This window comes from Drosophila montana, unplaced genomic scaffold (genome assembly GCF_035044405.1).
Source record: "Drosophila montana isolate Dmon_TW-CO22-7 unplaced genomic scaffold, ASM3504440v1 contig_2482_1, whole genome shotgun sequence".
In the NCBI taxonomy this organism is placed as follows: domain Eukaryota; kingdom Metazoa; phylum Arthropoda; class Insecta; order Diptera; family Drosophilidae; genus Drosophila; species Drosophila montana.
Genome location: NW_026997352.1, coordinates 414,635 through 433,241, shown reverse-complemented (window position 1 = coordinate 433,241; position 18,607 = coordinate 414,635). Strand labels below are relative to the sequence as shown.

General features: G+C 38.7%; 3 protein-coding genes across 3 annotated transcripts; 2 read left to right on the top strand and 1 right to left on the bottom strand.

The window, feature by feature from the left end:
• Positions 1–3,369: 3,369 nt before the first annotated feature.
• On the top strand, positions 3,370–11,491 carry Ldsdh1 (Lipid droplet subset dehydrogenase 1). The gene is made up of 4 exons (XM_064682642.1): positions 3,370–3,528; positions 10,146–10,665; positions 10,734–10,916; positions 10,995–11,491. The coding sequence occupies exons 1-4, from the start codon at positions 3,509–3,511 to the stop codon at positions 11,256–11,258; spliced, it is 987 nt and encodes a 328-aa protein (XP_064538712.1). The 5' UTR covers positions 3,370–3,508; the 3' UTR covers positions 11,259–11,491.
• Positions 11,492–13,074: 1,583 nt separating this feature from the next.
• On the bottom strand, positions 13,075–15,334 carry LOC135428622 (dynein intermediate chain 3, ciliary). Its single transcript, XM_064682698.1, has 2 exons — positions 13,675–15,334; positions 13,075–13,612 (listed from the first exon to the last, which is right to left on the bottom strand). The coding sequence occupies exons 1-2, from the start codon at positions 15,205–15,207 to the stop codon at positions 13,157–13,159; spliced, it is 1,989 nt and encodes a 662-aa protein (XP_064538768.1). The 5' UTR covers positions 15,208–15,334; the 3' UTR covers positions 13,075–13,156.
• A 373-nt stretch (positions 15,335–15,707) lies between these two features.
• LOC135428578 (N(G),N(G)-dimethylarginine dimethylaminohydrolase 1) lies at positions 15,708–17,714 on the top strand. The gene is made up of 5 exons (XM_064682644.1): positions 15,708–15,869; positions 16,214–16,536; positions 16,601–16,698; positions 16,769–16,993; positions 17,053–17,714. The coding sequence occupies exons 1-5, from the start codon at positions 15,835–15,837 to the stop codon at positions 17,176–17,178; spliced, it is 807 nt and encodes a 268-aa protein (XP_064538714.1). The 5' UTR covers positions 15,708–15,834; the 3' UTR covers positions 17,179–17,714.
• The last annotated feature ends 893 nt before the right edge of the window (positions 17,715–18,607 follow it).

The following is an 18,607-nucleotide window of genomic DNA, read 5'->3' as shown; positions in this document are numbered from 1 at the left end:
TAGGATATTTGAGGGTACCATTTTTACATGAATTTCGACCGAAAATAATGTTGCCAGATTTAGATGCCAAATTGTTATAGAGGTCAAATCATGAACAAACAGACAAACTTCGTGAAAATCGGATGAGATTCGACCAAGTTATGGGGGTGGGAAATTTTGACCTCTGTCTATATTTCATAGTTGCGGATGTACCCCGGCCTTGCCCGCAAATTCTCTCAGAGATCTTTGAAAATGAGTTTGAAAACGATTGGACGGTCATCTTTGATTATATATGCATTTATATCTTCGTATACGTACCCTATCTTTATCTGTTTGTATCGTATTTATAGCTTAAAATGTATCTTAAAATATAGCTGAATCTGTATTTACATTTGTAGCTCTATGCACCATCTTTGTCTTTGTCCTTTTGCATGCATTTTTAGCTAAATACATATCTTAATTTATATAAATGTGTATCTACTCTTGTATCTTTATGCATGCATTCGTATCTTTCGATGTTGTACATAGAACTTGCTATGAATCTTTGTTCATATCTGAATCTGTATTTATATTTGTATTTTTATGTATCTAACATCCTTTGGCATTGCATTAATAGCTTAATATGTATCTTATTTGGTATCTGAATCTGTATCTACATTTGTATCTTTATGTATGTATCTGTATCTATATCTTAAGGTATTGTGTAAGAACTTAATATGAGTCTTTGTTTCTATCCGAAACTGTATCTTTATGTATCTAACTTTATGTATATCTTTTGGTATTGTATCTTTACCTTAATATGTATGTATCTACATTTGTCTTCAGCAATAAAAGTACTAAAATTAAAGTAAAAATATCTAAGAATTGATAGATTTATGGCTGTTAACAACAACAAATAAACATTTTCCTTCGATTTGGTTGTTATGCCAACTAAAAACGTTGTGCTATGCCTTATCAATAACTCCGCCTACTTTCTGTACACGTTTATTTAATTTTTATCCGGCACGAATATTAACAATTGTCACGCACTCCTCGCTATGCGATAGTTCTAGTCGCATTTAGTCAGCGAAGCGCAACTCTTATCACGCTTCGGATCGTATCAGTTGGCGTTGTGTTTGCCTCGTTACTGGAACGTGTGCATTTCATATTGATTTGCCGTGACGAGTTCGTAACGCCCCATCGCGTATCTCACTCTATTGATGGGGATCTACTGTTGCATCACCGGTTGCGAGTCGAGAAACCTTTAGAGCTGGCTATAACCCGCAGAGGTATTTGAAACGGAAGTATCTTTGGAATTGTTTTCAAGCACAAGCTGCAGGAAAATCAACTGTGAATGCATCAGACGACTGGCAAATACCCTGTACTTGCTTGTTTAAATATTATAATAATATTTTATTTTGATTAATCATCTAGCTCATTGAATTTCTAGCATTTTAAAATAAATATATAAATCATATAAATAATATGTTTATTTATTTCTTATTTTCTGAATATATAACTATATATGAATATATAATTATATATATATATATGTATATAGATTTTCGTATCGCTTTACGTCCTAACGAGCTGTAATACATATAGGATATTAAAAATTTGCAGGAAATAGTGCGAGAGTGTCAACATGCCTTTATAAACATGATATACGTATTATAAATTCCAACCTACATACCAAATCTACAGACTCTAGACCTTATAGGCAGGCAGTTGCAGAATAGCCCGATAGATTTGCCTGATCAGGCTGATCGGGATATATATGCATATTGGCCACTGAGCTGTCTTCTGCTGCCTGTTGAACACACAGTTGAACAACTGCATATACCCTTGTTGGCCATCCTAATGGTTACAGGGTATTCAAAAGAAATATTTATGCATGATGAATATCGTGTTGGTTCTATTGAACGTTGTTGCTATACAAATGGCAGCGTTTGGCACTTCAGACAATAACTTTATTTTCAAGGCATTATTCTTTATCTTTTATCTGTGGATGTATCTGTATCTTTATATTTTGTATTATATTTGTAGCTTTATCTATAGTTTTGCGTTTATATGATAAACTTGAATCTATAAGTGTATCTTTATATGTATCTTTATCTTTATTTATGTACGTATCTGTATCTATATCTTTATCTTTATCTATACCTTATCTTATATATGTGTAAAGATATATTTAAAACTTAATTTGTATTAGAATAAATCTTTATTCATTTGCTAACTTTATCCTTATACTTTGGATGCAATAGTATCCATAACATAATATGTATCTTCCAACATATCTGAATATGTATCTTTATGTTATTTGTTTCCTTATATATATCCGTATAAATGTATCTATATCTTTTGTACTGTATCTTTAACCTCATATATATTTTTGATTATATATGAATCTATATCTTCGTATAAGTTCCTTATCTTTATCTGTTTTTTATCGTATCTGTTGCTTAAAATGTATCTTTTAATATATCTGTATCTAATTTTGTAGCTTTATGCATGTATCTTTATCCTTGTCTTTTGGCATGCATCTGTAGCTTAATATGTATCTTATTTTAGATCTGAAGTTACTATCTACATTTGTATCTTTCTGTATGCAACTGTATCTTTATCTTTAGGTATTGTATCCAGAAATGAAATTGAATCTTGTTTAATATCTGAATATGTATCTATATTTGTAGGTTAATGTATCTTACTTTATATTTTGGTATTGTATTTATAGCTTTAATGTATCTGAATATGTATCTACATTTGTTAAATGTATCTTTATTTATGTATTTATGTGTATCCGCATGTATCTCTATCTTTATAATTTGTTTCTATCTCAATCTACAGTTGTAATATCTTTATGCACTTCGAAATAATTTCCCGTAACTGTAACTGTTTCTCTAGTTATATAACTGCCCAACCATCTAGATAAAGGGCTCAAATATGAATGAGCCCCTATATGTGTGCATGTGCATGTGCATGTGTATGTGTGTCTGTAGCTAATAACACGAGTCAAGTCCAAAATATAGGCCTTCATTGTTTATAAATATTACTACATGCATGTAATCATCGGACGTTGATTAACACACACTCACACACACACTCATAGCACTCACAACACACTCACACACTGACACTCTGGCCCATTCGGAGATCTGGGCGGCGTTTCACTCAGCGCTCGAATCTCTCTCGAGTTCTATATAGATCAACCATGTGGGGAACACATGTGTTTATAGAACAAGCTCTCTATTGTGGGTGTCTGTATGTGTGTGTGTGCTTGTGTGTCGCTTGCGAGTGCGAGTGAGTGTCTTATGAGTGCTTGTGTGAATATTTCAAATATATATAATCACTCATACGACCTGCCGGCATGTCGCATTGCGTACTGTTTACTTTTGTGGGAATTCAGTTCGAATTCGTTAACAGGCGCTAACGGTTTGGGTTCCCAAAACACAGCTGCCCCACCCACCCACACAGCCAAAAATTGGAAATTAAAAAACACACAAGCCAGGGGCACTACGAGATCCTTGAATACCAGCAGGAAGTCAACAAAATGTCAAGACCCAATCAAAGGTTAGTTAAAGAAACCAACAAAAAAGATCCTCCAAAAAAGTGTGCGAAAAGCTGTGCAAAAAAAAAAAGGAAAATAAAACGAAAGACGGGGAAAAAGAAACATGTTATTAAAAATCTATAAACAGTGGAAGAAGCAGCAGAAATTAGGCGGCCGCCAGCAACACCCAATGCAGCTGAAAATAATAATCTTATCGACTTTGAACATTGTGTACATATAGAATAATATTTTTTTTATAATATTCCTCGTATGACACGTAATGTGCGTGTTTTTTTCTTTTTTTGGTTTTTTTTTTGTTGCTGTGTATTTTCTATACCCTACAACCAGGAAAATGAGCAAGAAGGGTATATTGGTTTTGTGGAAATGTGTGTAACAGACAGAGGGAATTATCTTCGACTCCATTAAGTATATATATTCTTGGGCTGAGTAGTAAGAGCCATGTTCCTCTGCTTTTCTATCGAGTTGAGTTCTTCTTTGTTTTCGATATATCGATAATAATCGATTAAGGACATGTGTTTCTTCCTTGAAGGTTCTTCTTGGCAACGGCATCCCATCCCGCCAAAATAGAAAGAAACCTTATTTTTAAAAGCACACGTAAGCCGTATCTAATCAAATTAATCTTATAATAACATAAAGATCGGACTTTAAGCACCGATCATATGCACAAATTAAGTTCGCATAGTCTGAAGGAAAAAAAAAGAAGTACAGTCGCCGCAAAAAGTGATCCTTGCATGTTGTGCAAGTTAGCTGGAATGTTTTTAAATTCAGCTCGACGTACGCTTTAGAGTATCGCATGGTCGTGCATACCCGATCAGCGCATTCCTACTTGTATTATGTTAGAAGTGGGGCCTAGATAAGGTCTGTGCGCATTCAGAAACCGAATGGAACTCTGACCCCCGCAATCGAGCTCCAGTTTGTGTTATCTTTGACAACTGAAAATGGAAAACCAAACGGGATATTGTTGGTCCCAGTGTTAAGTACCCAATAAAAACAAAAGAGAGAAGCGAACGAATATGCCCAAACTAGCTGCACTTTGCCCAATCCGAACGAGAACCGGTAAAAATCCCCCCCGTTCGGCTAATCGAACCGGTTCATAGTGTGCACAGCATCTCGTGTTTAATGGACAATTATTTCATATTTTTAATTTGATCATTTGCAATTTTTATGACACCGCAATTGAAGGCCTGTCCCACATATCAACCAACCATAAGGCGCAAGCTACTCATCTTTTAATCCGACTGCTGCCCATAAAAAGTGGGATTAGCAGTTGTGCAATTGCCTGATTAACTGGCAATTTACGAGTCCATCAGATCAACACGCGCCCCACACACTTGTTAAACAAAACCTTTCGGGCATTGCAAAAGCTAGGAAATTTCCTATGTGGACTCTACTATATCAAATATCGGGCGCGTTTCTATTGGGGCATCAATAAACGAGTAAGAGGTTCTAGTCGGTAGCTCCCGACTAGGGGTTACCCTCAACCCTCTTCTCCCAACAGGCGATAGGTATAAAATGAAAGATACTTGATATATATATAGTATTCTAGAAGCTACATGTCAAGTTTGGTGACTCTAGTTCATATTATTTACCAAGATTGCAGAAAAAACACGATTTCGATATCGATTTTGATCGATTACTTGGAAACGGGGCAAGTTATCGACTATCGGAAACAAACTCCATCTGCGCGGGCACTAGGAGAACCTACAGCTCAAATTTCAAGTCTCTAGCTCTTATAGGTTCTGAGATCCTTGCGTTCATACATACATACGGACGGACGGACAGACGAACAGACAGACGGACGGACAGACAGACGGACAGACGGACAGACAGACGGACATGGCTAGATCGACTCGGCGGTTGATGCTGATCAAGAATATATATACTTTATGGGGTCGGAGATGCTTCCTTCTGCCTGTTACATACATTTGCACAAATACATAATACCCTTTTTAGCCATTTTCAATGGGTTCAAGGTATAAAAGGGCAATTTCAAGTAAAATATATATATTTCAATTGAAAAATTCTCAATTAATTGCAAGTATTGTACAGCTACAAGAAGAAAATGTGGCATTCCAGTATTTCTTCAATATGATAGATATTGGATCTCTGAATTTATTTCTTTAATATAATATATACTACAACATCATGCTTTGGATCTAGCTTGCAATTTTTATTATGCCTAAATTTAGAAAATCTTTGCTAAAATTCCTATTACAATTCCAAATTTTTTTACAATTTATTGGTAGTAGTTCAATATGATATGATATTGGATCTCTTCTATAATATCATAATATACCATATTCTATAAAATCATGCTTTGGATCTAGCTCGCAATTTTTATTATGCCTAAATTTAGAAAATCTTTGCTAAAATTTCTTATTACAATTCCAAATTTTTTTACAATTTATTGGTAGTAGTTCAATATGATATGATATTGGATCTCTTCTATAATATCATAATATGCCATATTCTACAACATCATGCTTTGGATCTAGCTCGCAATTTTTATTATGCCTAAATTTAGAAAATCTTTGCTAAAATTTCTTATTACAATTCCAAATTTTTTTCCAATCTATTAGTATCATCTTGTTTCTTAAGGTCTACGACTATATACAGTTCTATATAGTTCACCATTTATATGCAATCCAATGGGTTGCTTTATTCCGGCCATATATTTCATTTTATCGATGATTTGTTTACATTGTAAACCATTTATTAACAATGAAATTAATTCCAGGAATTGCAATTGACGATAATTGTTGTCGTAATACCCTTTTAATGAGAAATATTATAGATAAGCTTAACTTAACTCAGCAAACATCTATCACATGTAAATATAGTCTAATTTAATTTCCATGCATTACTGATTGTTCCTATGTGTGATAGCTATATAATATAGGCTGATTATTTTTGTTGAATTTCTAAGAATTTGCATGGTCTCTATACCCTGAACCCATTGAAAATGGGATTGTCCATGCATTACGATTTTGTTTCCAATAATCGATAACTTGACACTTTTCCACGCAATCGATAATAATCTATATCAAAATCCTGGTATTTTGAACCAATCTTTTAGGTCCAAAGAACTAGAGTCACTTTTACCTTCTTGAATATTATATATGTTATACATCAAGTATCTTCCATTTTATAGCTAAAAGCAGGTTTAGGGTATTCCCTGGTCGGACACTCCCGACTAGAGCCTATTACTTGTTTATATAACTGATGTTGCCCAAATGCCATTTGGCTCTAAAATAATATGCAAATAAAATACAAAAGTTTATTAGGTGAATGTTTAGAGAGAAAAAATACAAGTTATATATTTGGAAAAACACCCTACATAATCCCAAACTTACGAGGTTAGATAAATTCCCGACTTGACATATGCAGAAGATTTTACTCTCAAAAGCTAATTAATTATCTTTGAGTTGGATTTTAGTTTAAATATGGCTACAAATACAAGAAATTATGTACTTACTAGAGTTGCCATATATTGAATACCCTAGTGTATGGCAACCCTTATATCTACGTACATATCTCTGATCTTAACTAAACTTGGGATTTTCTTCCAAAAGCCAACTATTTAAGACGTATTCAAAAAGTGGAACATTTTTTTCTACAAGAACTCAAGTTTCTACCGATCCTCGCTGTAGTAGCTATATGTTATAGATGACCATGTTTCTAAATTTTTTTGAATGTGTCTTAAAATGAAATTGAAAATGTTGCTCACATATATCACGTATACTGGCTGCTGCAAAAAGTTTGATCTGAGCAAAGTGTTTAGAGCTAAGCAGCTTTACGTTTTTGAGACCAGTTCGAATAGATGCCAGCAGACAGAGCATACATACATATATCATATATAATATGCATAAAATTTAGGGTTTTTTATCCTGAACAATACTTGAGAACAAGGCTTTGGATTTGGACGAGGTCTTCCTGCATTCAATTTCAGTTTTCGCAAGCTTTACGCTATGGCAGCTATATGTTAAATGAATTCGATCCGTCTGATTCGGCTTGGGGCCTCAGGTAGCAGCTGTACCAAGTTTCATTAGGCTGCCTTCACTGAGAGACAGACTGACATAGCTCTATATATCTCTATATATAAAACTGTTTGTCCTGACTGACTGACTGACTGACTGATTGGTGATCAACGCACAGCCCAAACCGTAAGAGCTAGGAAGCTGAAATTTTCACTGTAGCTACCTTATGTGATGTAGGTGCACGTTAAGACGGGGTTTCGGGAAATTCCACCCGCAAGTGTGGAAAAATCGCGAAAAACGTTTGTATGTAACTTTTTTGTTTACCATCCGATCGGCCTCAAACTTATTTTCAAATATCTTTGTTCAAATTCATTTGAGGGGTGTTTCACACTTTTAGGTAAATCCGTTCCTCCTGGGTGGAAATGGAGGTCAAAGATTTGGTGGGTGAAGTTTCGCGCTCAAATTCATTTCCAGAGATCTATGAGAAAAATCATTTGAGACGTGTTTCACACTTTTCGCAGAATTCAATCTTCTCCGGGGGGAATGCGACTTAAAGATTTTTTTTGCGAAGTTTTAAGATTTGCTTCAAACTTATTTTCAAAGATCTACATAAGAATATAATGAATACGTGTTTCAGCGATTTGGGAAATTCCACTCGCAACATTGGTAAATTGGCGGAAAACGTTTCTATGAAAATTGTTTGTTTACCGTCCGATAAGTTTCAAAATCATTTTCAAAGCTTTTTGAGAACGTTGATTTTTAACATATGTACGTTCCACGGGCAAGGCCGGGTTATACCCGCTAGTATATATATATATATATATATATATGTATACATCGTCTCATTTCATGGGACATGTTTATGGCTATTGATGACGGAAATGCTTTGAACGTATCGTGACAAAAAGCTAGTTAAAGAGAGAGGGCCTTTTTTTTTTTGTTTTGTTTGAAATGCTGCGATTCGGAGTAAACGTCAAATTTCAGCATATCAGCATTTTCTTGGACTAGGTGGGTGCGCTTAATGGTCAGGCATGAGCCAGAGTCAAAGTCAAAGCCAGGCAAAGGTTGGGGTTAAGTTTTGGTCGCAGCGCCAGGGCCAGGGCCAGGCTCAGGTTCAGGGTCTGTTCTTTATTTACATTATTTCTTTTTGTCGGTAGCTCTTTTAAGCACATGTCATGCGATTGTTTTGCTCGCTGTTTGTTGTTCTTCTTTTGTTGTTCCGTTTATGTAATGAGTTTTTGGACATTATCGCAAGATCGCGCACACAGCTGCAGCTGCCGGAGAGCAGACCTAATTATACGAGCAATATGGGGCAGCGGCTACAATGAGCACAAACAAAAACAATAAAAAAGTGCTGACCATAGCTGAACCGGCTGCCCCCACTCCACGACGGCCCCATTGAAAAAAAAAAACAGAGGTCGCATGGTCAGCACTGGTCGGAGATAAAGATAAAAGCATGCGACTGACTTTTGGCGCTGTGGATGCTCATAAATGGAGTGTCGCCCGTTGGAGTTGGAGTCGCGCACATTAGACCTAAATACCTTATGGATACGATACCGTAGGCACACGCACAAACACACACACACACACATACACGCACACAACCTAACGAGGGCTGCCTTTAATAAACATTTCTTGCGCGCCTTGATCAATACAAAGTGTGACCAGCTGACGTTTCAATTGCAAAGTTGCACATTTTCCAGCGCAAGCCAAAATGAAGAGTTGTTTGCTTGCAAAAAAAAAATAAAAATAATTAATAAACTAAATGTGTAAATCTCAAATTTTGTGTTAGTTTTTGTTGGCAACAACTTTTGTAAATATTTGAATTATTAATACGCGCGCAGTGCTGCCAGCCTTTTTGCAATATTTTTGACAGTCTGGCAGCGCTAGCAGCGCTTTATGCAAATAAAATTGTGCGCAAAAATGTGAAAATTTTGCACGTTTAAATGGAAAACCGCCGCTGCTAAGCTTAATTTTTGTATAAAATAGCATATATATAAGTAATAATATTCTAAATAGTGTTCAGTGTTGGGAACTTATTTTAATTTTGCAAATAGCCGGCGCAAAAGCGTAGCAATTCGATGTGACAAAACAAAAAGGATAATTGAATTGGCTCGTGAAAAAGATTTAAAATTTGCAATTTTCCACCTGGCTTAGCAAGCCATAAGTGCATCGAAACACTGACGACAACTTTTGACAATTGAGAACCATTTTTAGCCACTGTAAAACCTTGCTATAACGACCGAAAAGGAGATTTGTTGCTGTTGACAATCGTTTATATTACAGATATTTGAGTCGATTGTTGAAAAGTGTTTCGAAAACGCATTTAAAAGTGAATTCAGCGTAATGCAGATCAAGTTTATTCAAATTATTTGTAGAATATACTTTCGCTCCAGTTCAAAATCTATAAATACTAATACTCTGGAATATTTGACTACCTGAATGGGCATACTTTCGGTGCTAGGGTATTTGCTAGTCGCTAATGCTCAACTCGAGCACAACATTAGGGGCAACCCTCGGCGTGCTTAATAATAGGTCAGAGCACATTATAATTAGATACTGTCACGCACTGCCCAAAACCAAGCCCACTTCCGATAATGCGAGCTAATGAACCACATGTCTCCGTCTTTGTAATCTTGCAGCAGCAACAACAACAGCCGCAATGGCACCGGAAATACCGCGGGTGGCCAGAACAATGATGTCTACAACATTGTGCTGCTCATCGTGGACATTGTTGTCTTGCTGATCAAATTCTGGCTGGCGATTGCCGAGGAGATCATCAAGGTGTTCACCACCCGGCCGCAGACCGATGTCAGCGGCCAGTTTGTGCTGATCACGGGCGCCGGCCATGGCATGGGCAAGGAGATGGCGCTACAGTATGCCGCCATTGGAGCTAAGGTCATCTGCTGGGATGTCAACGAGCAGACTAACACGCAGACTGTCAAGGATATCAAGCAGGCAGGCGGCACCGCCTACGGCTATGTATGCAATGTGGTGAAGCGTGAGGATATTGTCGAGCTGGCCGACAGGATGCGCAAGGAGCATGGCTTCATAAGCGTTGTGGTCAACAATGCTGGCATTATGCCCTGCCACCCGCTGCTGGAGCATACCGAACAGGAGACGCGCCTCATGTACGACATCAATGTGCTCGCTCACTTCTGGGTAGGTCACCTTCCACAAAGATCGGACTTCTTTTTTTTGCTAACTAAATAAGTTTGTTCTGTCTGCAGATCATCCAGGCCTTTCTGCCGGACATGATTGAGCGCAACGAGGGCAGCTTTGTGGCCCTCTCATCCTGCGCCGGACTCTTTGGCCTGCCCAATCTGGTGCCCTACTGCGGCACCAAATTTGCCGTGCGTGGCTACATGACCGCCCTGGCCGAGGAACTGCGCCAGAAGAATCCACAGAACAACGTAAGTTGTGCATATGTATATGTATATAGGATGAGCAGCATCTGACTAATGGCAATTTCTATGTATTCAATTCTTCAGATCAAGCTCACCACCATTTATCCGTATATGATCGATACGGGTCTGTGCAAGAATCCGCGCTATCGCTTCCCGAATTTGTTCAAGCTGATTTCGCCCCAGGCGGCAGCTGCCTCCATCATTGAGGCTCAGCGCCAGGGCCTGGAGGAGGCGTCCATACCACGCCACTATGTGACCGTGGAGAAGCTGGGTCGCCTTATACCCAAAAAGGCTTTGCGACTGATCAATGATTTCCTCGATACGGGCGTTGATACCGACAAGATCTAAGCCGTTAACCAAATGAAAACAAAAACTGGAGCTTCCAATGATAATTTTAAGTCTCAACAGCTTTATCGATTTATTTTCCATTTTTTTTTGTATTTTTTTTCCTCTCCTTTTTCTGTGGATCTTAAGAGTACTTTTATGCTAACCTACTTACTTGTAAACGATGTGAATTTAGCTAGCTTAAAGGTTGTTACTTAATAAACAAATAACTATATATGGTTAAGTTTGGAATCAAATTGAGTTCAATTCGAATCAGTTTTCATCTCATCAAATATCTTATGATCAGTGAAGAATCAATTGTTATATAATTATATTAGTTGAGATCAGTTGAGATATTTTTTGGTAGGAACAGTTAAGATCAGTTCCTATTTAAGTTAAGATCAGTTCTTATTTTAGTTAGTTATTATCTTTATTAACTGAAATATATTAGTTAAGATCCTTTAAATATTTAATCAGTTGAGATCAGTTCCAATCAAATCTAATAGCATTACTCAGGATCATATTCTATAAGATCAGTTACTCCCATAAACTGTTTACATGAGTTTTAGTTAAGATCATTTACAGATATTATCAGTAAATATTGATAACTGGTAGAAACATTTAGAATCACTTTCAGATCGGTTGTAAATCAGTAAAGATTGTCTACTAATATGATCAGTTTAGTGCTATGATCATATGAAGTTAGCTGAGATCAGTTCCTAATTGCTTAGATCAATTAAAATACTCGGTTACTGATAAGATCAGTTGTTGACCTGTTTAGATAAGATTTTAATTTCTGGCATGATCAAATGCTGAGTTGTGATCAAAATGTGTTTGTGCTTTGCGCCTTTTATGATGATTCTTTAGCTGGGGCATGTTTTGAGTTCACGAAGTTCATTGTTCTATTAAGATCAGGGCTCTGATTTAACCCTTGGCTTTGCATACCCATAGAACCAGTTTATATTACGAATAATTATAGACTTAATTGTCACTCAATGTTACGATCATCATGACTCAGGCATTAAATATTCTCAAATTCAAGTTTATAGAGCTATTGCGTATAAGACCTATAAAAAGCCGAGGGTAATTGCAGCTTTATGTTAAGATCAGTTAAGTAGACTTGGGAACTTATGCACTTTTTTTTTACATCCACTTTATTATATACGATTCGGCAGGCTATTAAAATGTTTGTATTCTATTAAGTTCAGAGAGCTCACGGTCTCATTTCACATGCTTTGTATTTATTTTGATCGGCTATATTAGACTTTTTCAGCTTATTGCAGTTACCTTTTCTGCTGTAAGTAAGATCGGATTCGAAAAAAAATCCACTTGCAATTGTGGAAAATGTGTGAAAAAAAAATTTTGCATGCAATTTCTTTACTCTTTAACCCTTCAGCTTCACTTTCTAGATGGAATTGGGGTATAGTTTTTCACATTAAATTCTTGTTTCGAAAACGAAAAAAAAACTGATTAAAATAAAATAAAAATAATGTCTGGCGCCGGGCAAAGCCGGTTAACACCTACTAGTATTCCATATAGCAAAAAAAAAGTTGGCAATTAATTTTAAAAAAATAAGATCAACAAGAATAAGGAGATTTCTGAGCTCCATGAGGCCCAAAAAGCTGATGATGATCCTATGGGAATCAGATAGAGATTACCCTAACCCTTGGGCTAATTACTATTTATATAGTTATATACATACCTTTGCTAAATTGGGATTCAAATTAAGAATCTATTAAGAAAAGTTCAGAGGAGATTGATATATACAGTCCGGAATCTCATAGAATCCGCCTTAACCCTTGTGTGTGCGAGCTGCCAGATAAAATGAAAGACACGAGGATAACAATAATATAGCTGCCAGTTCTTGATATACATATATTTGAATTGGATTTACTTTTGGGATTTGATGGGATTAGCGGGATTTACTTCTTGCCCTTGGCTGCTTTGGCTGCCTTGGCGGCCTTGGCCTTTGCCTTGGCCGCACGCAGTTCCCTGGCTTCCTTGGAGGTTATGGAGCCGGCACGCTTCTTGCGCGCCTCCTCCAGCTTGGCCTGCTCGGCCAGGTTGTCCAGATAGAATTGCTCAAAGTCGGTGCGCTCCATGACCTTCTTTTCGGCGGCACGTTTGCGATCGACAGCCTCGAGGGTCTCGTGGAAGGTGGCCAGGGCCAAACGGAACTGTTCGTCGGACTCGATCATTTTGATGAACTGATCGGGATTGTCGGGATCCAGTTCCAAATCGGGCACAACTTCAACATCCTCAACTTCCGCCTTCGATTGGCGCTCCTCCTCCTCCATGATCAGGGTGCGACGACGCAGCTTGATCTCATCCACGCGTGCCTCCAGCAGCTTGCTGCGCGTAATCTCGCGCTCAAACATCTGTCAAGGATGGGTTTTAGACTTGGGTGTGATTCGAGTTACGAGTTAGGAGTTTAGCTTACGGCTGCCATCAGCGCCTTCTCCTTGCTGGTGGTCTTCTTCATGGCCTCGTCCAGATTCATGATATGCGTATCGCCATTCGCCAGCGATATGGCCAGGTGCTGTCCGCCCGGCTGAAACACCACGCCGGTAACGGTCGAACGGAAATTGATGCTATAGATGGGCTTGCGTTGATTCAATAGGAAATCCCAAAAGTCAACGACCCCATCAATGTCACCGGTGACAAAGAGGGAGGCGCGTCCAGTGCTCCAGGCACCGCACATCAATTGCGTTCGCTTCGTCACATACATCGTGCTGGGTCGATTCTTGACCTCCTCGCACCAGATGCGCGCCCGCCAATCCCCGACAATCACAAAGTTCTTCACAAAGAACGGATTGCGATGGATGGTGCGTATGGGGCCGGCACAGATGCTATAATTGCCAACGAGCATCTCGACGGGATTCAGGCCCTTGCGATTGCCAACAAAAACGCTGCCCATATCGCTGCCGGCAATGAAACGCACCGGAATCGTATACTCAAACTCCAGCACTGTGCAGCCGTGGGCATCCTGGCGATTCTGACGATTGCGTGGATACGGCTCGAGAAAGATCTCGTTGGCCGGCATTTTGAGATCACGCGTATCCCAAAACTTAATGGAGCCATCCAGCGATGAGGTATAGAATTCTGTATTCGATTTGGAGTACACCCAGGTCAATGATGAGGTCATCTCGCGATGTGCCGCCTCCATGGGGCACATGCTAGTCGGCATGCCGCTCTCGAATGTCTCCCAGGTGCACACCTTGCCCGTATAGGTGCCGGCGGCCATATTGTTCTCCTCCTTGGGACAGATTTTGGCGCACGATACTATCTCAATGCTGTCATAGTAATATAATGGCTTTATCGGATTCTTAACATCCCAGACGTAAAAGGCATTGGTGCTGCCATTGGTGTCATCATTGGTCACCATGCGACGCTTTTCGTTGCGCAGCAAAAACAGATTACTGTACTGGGTCAGAATCTGTTTGTTGTTGTTGGGCATCCAGTTGATGACGGACATGTGACGCTGCGGCTGCCACATGTCGTGGATGATGTTGATGGTGCGCGACTTGAACGGCATGCAAATGGTGCGGCCCATATCGCTGGGCAGATCATCAAAGAAATGATTGTAGATATTGATGGCATTGTTCTGGCGAGCCGTATTCATGGTGGTGCGTATCAGTTCCTTGACCTCATCACCCCAGGCATCGTCGCGTTCGACTTTCTTTCGGTGGCGCACCGTTTGCTCTTCATCGTTCATGTTCACCTCCTTGGGCCAGCCGCCTTCGTAGTGGTACATGCCATGCTCATCGTATGTCGCATTCTCCGTTTCCATTTCACTGAACGCCATCACGGCGCTCAGCTGGACTGAACGTGTCTGCGGATTGCCCATTATGTACTTCAGTCGTAGGCGACTGCTTGGATGTACGCTGACCATCAGCTCGTTGCGATCCTCGAACACGCACTGGCGACCAAAACGACGACGCTCACGCGTCAGGACCACCTGATTCTGATACATGATGTTAATTGTCCAAAAGCGCCTATAAAAGTAATAACTCAACGTCTAGTTAGTTTCTATTGTTTATTTGTACTTAAGAAATATTAGTTTTCAGTTGTATATTGTTTTAATTTTTCGACATTTAACCAATTTGCCACATAGAGATTTACAAATGTGACAAACGTTATGAATTTTTAAATAATAACTGTCACTAGCTGCTATTCAAAATTCATTTTGGCGCTTTGTTCAGGGTGCTTACGTGTGGAGTAATTCTGTTTTGTTGTGGAGCAGGTCTGTTAAATGTGCCGATATTATGGTTAATGCTAGCGTAAATTTATGAATGACTGAATGCAGCTGCTGTTGCTAAATGCTCAAACATAATGTTAAATAATAAGCTGGCAACTTTAAACAGAACTGTGCATGCCATAAAAGCTGCAAGTACAATGAACATTAACAGACCGGTTGCACAGCTATGTAAATTGTACAGTAAAATTACAGCTTAACAGTCAGTGTGAATGTCAGCGTGTGCGCGTGCACACGTGAATGGCGCTCCACGGCGAGTACACAAACGCAGCACTGGAATTCCGTTGTGTCTCCTGGTGGTTACCAGATAAATAAACCGCGCACCGCTGGATATACCAGTGCATAATGTCTCCCAAATATACGCACGCAATCGTTGCCAGGTGAGTAAAGCCGCCTGACCAGAGTCGAAGCGCCGGCTCTTACTGCGCAGCTCCCCTGGGGTTGGGCATAGGCAACAAATAGAAATTAGGTCATGTTGCCTAGGCAATGGCTCAGTGGTTGTTTGGGTGGGGCCAGGGCCAGGGCCAGGGGTTGGGGTTGGGGTTGGGGGCAGAAAAACAACAACAGCTATTATGACTTGACACCCACCCACGCATTGACCCCGCGTCGAGGCGTGAATTAATTCACTCATTCGTTTATTCATCATAATTCGCACTTGATTGTTGTTAATTCATTAAATTCAAAATGCTGTATGCGATCTCTCACTCTTCCGCTCACCCTGCAGAATCTCGAACGCCCTGCTGGAGACTGGCAGCTTTGATGTGCAATTGGCGAAACAACAGCACGAACAATATTGCACCCTATTGCGGGAAATCGGACTGGATGTCATTGAGCTGCCACCGGACGATGCACTGCCCGAGGGAGTTTTTGTTGAGAGCAGCGCCGTTGTTTGCAATGGAGTTGCGCTTATTGGACGCTCGGATAATCCAAAGCGTCGGCGCGAAGCCGAAAGCATGGCGATCATATTAAAAAAGGAACTCGATATACCAGTTATCGAAATCGATGATCCTCATGCCCAATTGGATGGCGGTGATGTGCTCTTCACGGGTAAGTCCATGGACTTCCACTTTATTGATGTTATCGCTGTTATCTTCTTAATTTGCGTTTGCAGGGCGCGAGTTTTTCATTGGCATTTCAAGCTTTACAAACGAGGAGGGCGCACGCGCTGTGGCCATGGCATATCCCGAATATCCAGTCACACCCATAAGGTGCGTTGGGGCACTACATATATAGTATATTGAATTACAACTCTTATATTAAAACTAATTTCCTTCGACAGGTGAATGGCTGCAAGCGCCTGAAGTACTATGTAACCATGGCCGGACCGGATGTGCTGTGCGTGAGCACGAGTGCCACCTGCCAGGAGATTGTGAAGCGGATGGAGCGTGAGGCGAGCTTTACTTATCAGAAGCTAACACTGCCCGAGGAGAGTGCGGCAAATATGTTATATATCAATGGCACAATTGTGCACAGATCACCCGCTGAAATTCCAGAAGCATACAAGGTATTATCTAACAGACCACATATTTCCACATGTGCTCATTGGCTCTGTCCATTTTTCAGACTTTAAAAGAAAAAATCGACATTCCAACACGTAATGTTAACATTAGCGAATTTAGCCAATATTCCAGCGGATTGAGCTCGGCGTGTCTTCTGCTGCGACGCTGGAAATCTATACGCAGCATTTGAATCCGAATCTAAATCGTTGAATCAATCGAAACACATCCATGTTTATCGAATAATGAATGTTATTTTGTATCTAAACACGCACAGGCGCTCGAATTCATTGTTGATCGCGCAGCAATATCAAATGTCAAGTAATAATTCATAAATATTTATATTAGGAGTGCATATATTGCAATTTTGTAAAACGTTATTTGTTAAACTTTAAGTGATAATGTTAAAATATTTATACACAAACACTTTTAACACACATCTCTTCGTACACATTCGTCTAAACTTTAAACGTGTGCTTTGAACTTTTTAAAAACATTTCCAGCCACTTGTTCATTAAAATTAAATAGTTATTTAATTATGGCATATACAAATAATATTAATATATTTAATATTTTATTATGGGACTCTCAGTTGTGCGATTGTCCAGCCAACGAATGATCTACGAAAGTATCTACTTTACAAGTAGCTGTTAAATGTGTTCACTGTACTCAGCATAAATGTATAAATAAAACTTTTGTAAGTTCTTTACAAAAAAACGAATTGTTTTATATCTCAAAGGCAGTAAGCGCAAATTTCTGAAACATTTGTTGTAAAGGAGCTAATCCGGACTAAGTTCTAGTCTTTCCAATGTGATCTTAAAGTAAAGCCATATAGATTTAACGGAATCTGGGTTCGTAGAATGAAAGACGTCTATTGAGCTCCTAATTTAACGAAGAGCGTAAATAAATCATGTTTTCTGTGCCAATTTTAACCAGCTACTACATACAAAACCCAATAATATAGTTGAGCCAGAATCTATGAGAAATTAATGGGTATTCAAAATATTTCTTAGATATTATATGTACTGAGCACCTTAGCCTATTCCTTTGGCCATTTAATCACAAGTATGTAACTCTCATCACTTTTTCGCTTATGGTTATTTTTGCCTTCTTTCCGTTTCGCTTATGAATACTATGGATATCTGGCAAACTACTCATTGTACTCATGCAAACCAAACATGCACTTTAAATACTCATTAGAGTACCATTTGCTTTAAATTGAAATAAAATTTCCGTTTTTTTTTTTGCTTTTCAAACATTTCATTATTCGCACTTAATATTGGTAAATATACAAAATACATAATACACATAAGATTAGTTGCTAAAATTTAACATTTTAAAAACTGTTTAATATTTAAGATGAGTTCAGCTTTTAGTTGAGTTATTTTGTTTCGATGTTCTATGATGGTGTTTTCTTCTCTTTTGTTTTTGCGAAATGTCATAATCTCTTTTTGTATACCATTTCTTACAAGCTATATATATAGGCAGAATAAATAGATGATATAGGAGTCAAGTGAATTGGGTCGAGTAAATGCGAAATGACTTAGGCTAGACAACTATATATATGTATATATAGGTATATCTACATATATATAGGCATATGTAGGTATATGTCAAGCATA

What these genes read in the sequence shown, in the direction of transcription:
- Ldsdh1 (XM_064682642.1), top strand. Translation starts at nt 3,509, where the DNA reads ATGTCAAGACCCAATCAAAG. An exon ending in ATGTGCTCGCTCACTTCTGG is followed by an intron (nt 10,666 to 10,733) that starts GTAGGTCACCTT and finishes TTCTGTCTGCAG; the next exon opens with ATCATCCAGGCCTTTCTGCC. An exon ending in AGAAGAATCCACAGAACAAC is followed by an intron (nt 10,917 to 10,994) that starts GTAAGTTGTGCA and finishes TCAATTCTTCAG; the next exon opens with ATCAAGCTCACCACCATTTA.
- LOC135428622 (XM_064682698.1), bottom strand. Translation starts at nt 15,207, where the DNA reads ATGTATCAGAATCAGGTGGTCCTGACGCGTGAGCGTCGTCGTTTTGGT. An exon ending in AGAAGGCGCTGATGGCAGCC is followed by an intron (nt 13,613 to 13,674) that starts GTAAGCTAAACT and finishes CATCCTTGACAG; the next exon opens with ATGTTTGAGCGCGAGATTAC.
- LOC135428578 (XM_064682644.1), top strand. Translation starts at nt 15,835, where the DNA reads ATGTCTCCCAAATATACGCACGCAATCGTTGCCAG. An exon ending in CGGTGATGTGCTCTTCACGG is followed by an intron (nt 16,537 to 16,600) that starts GTAAGTCCATGG and finishes TTGCGTTTGCAG; the next exon opens with GGCGCGAGTTTTTCATTGGC. An exon ending in ATCCAGTCACACCCATAAGG is followed by an intron (nt 16,699 to 16,768) that starts TGCGTTGGGGCA and finishes TTCCTTCGACAG; the next exon opens with GTGAATGGCTGCAAGCGCCT.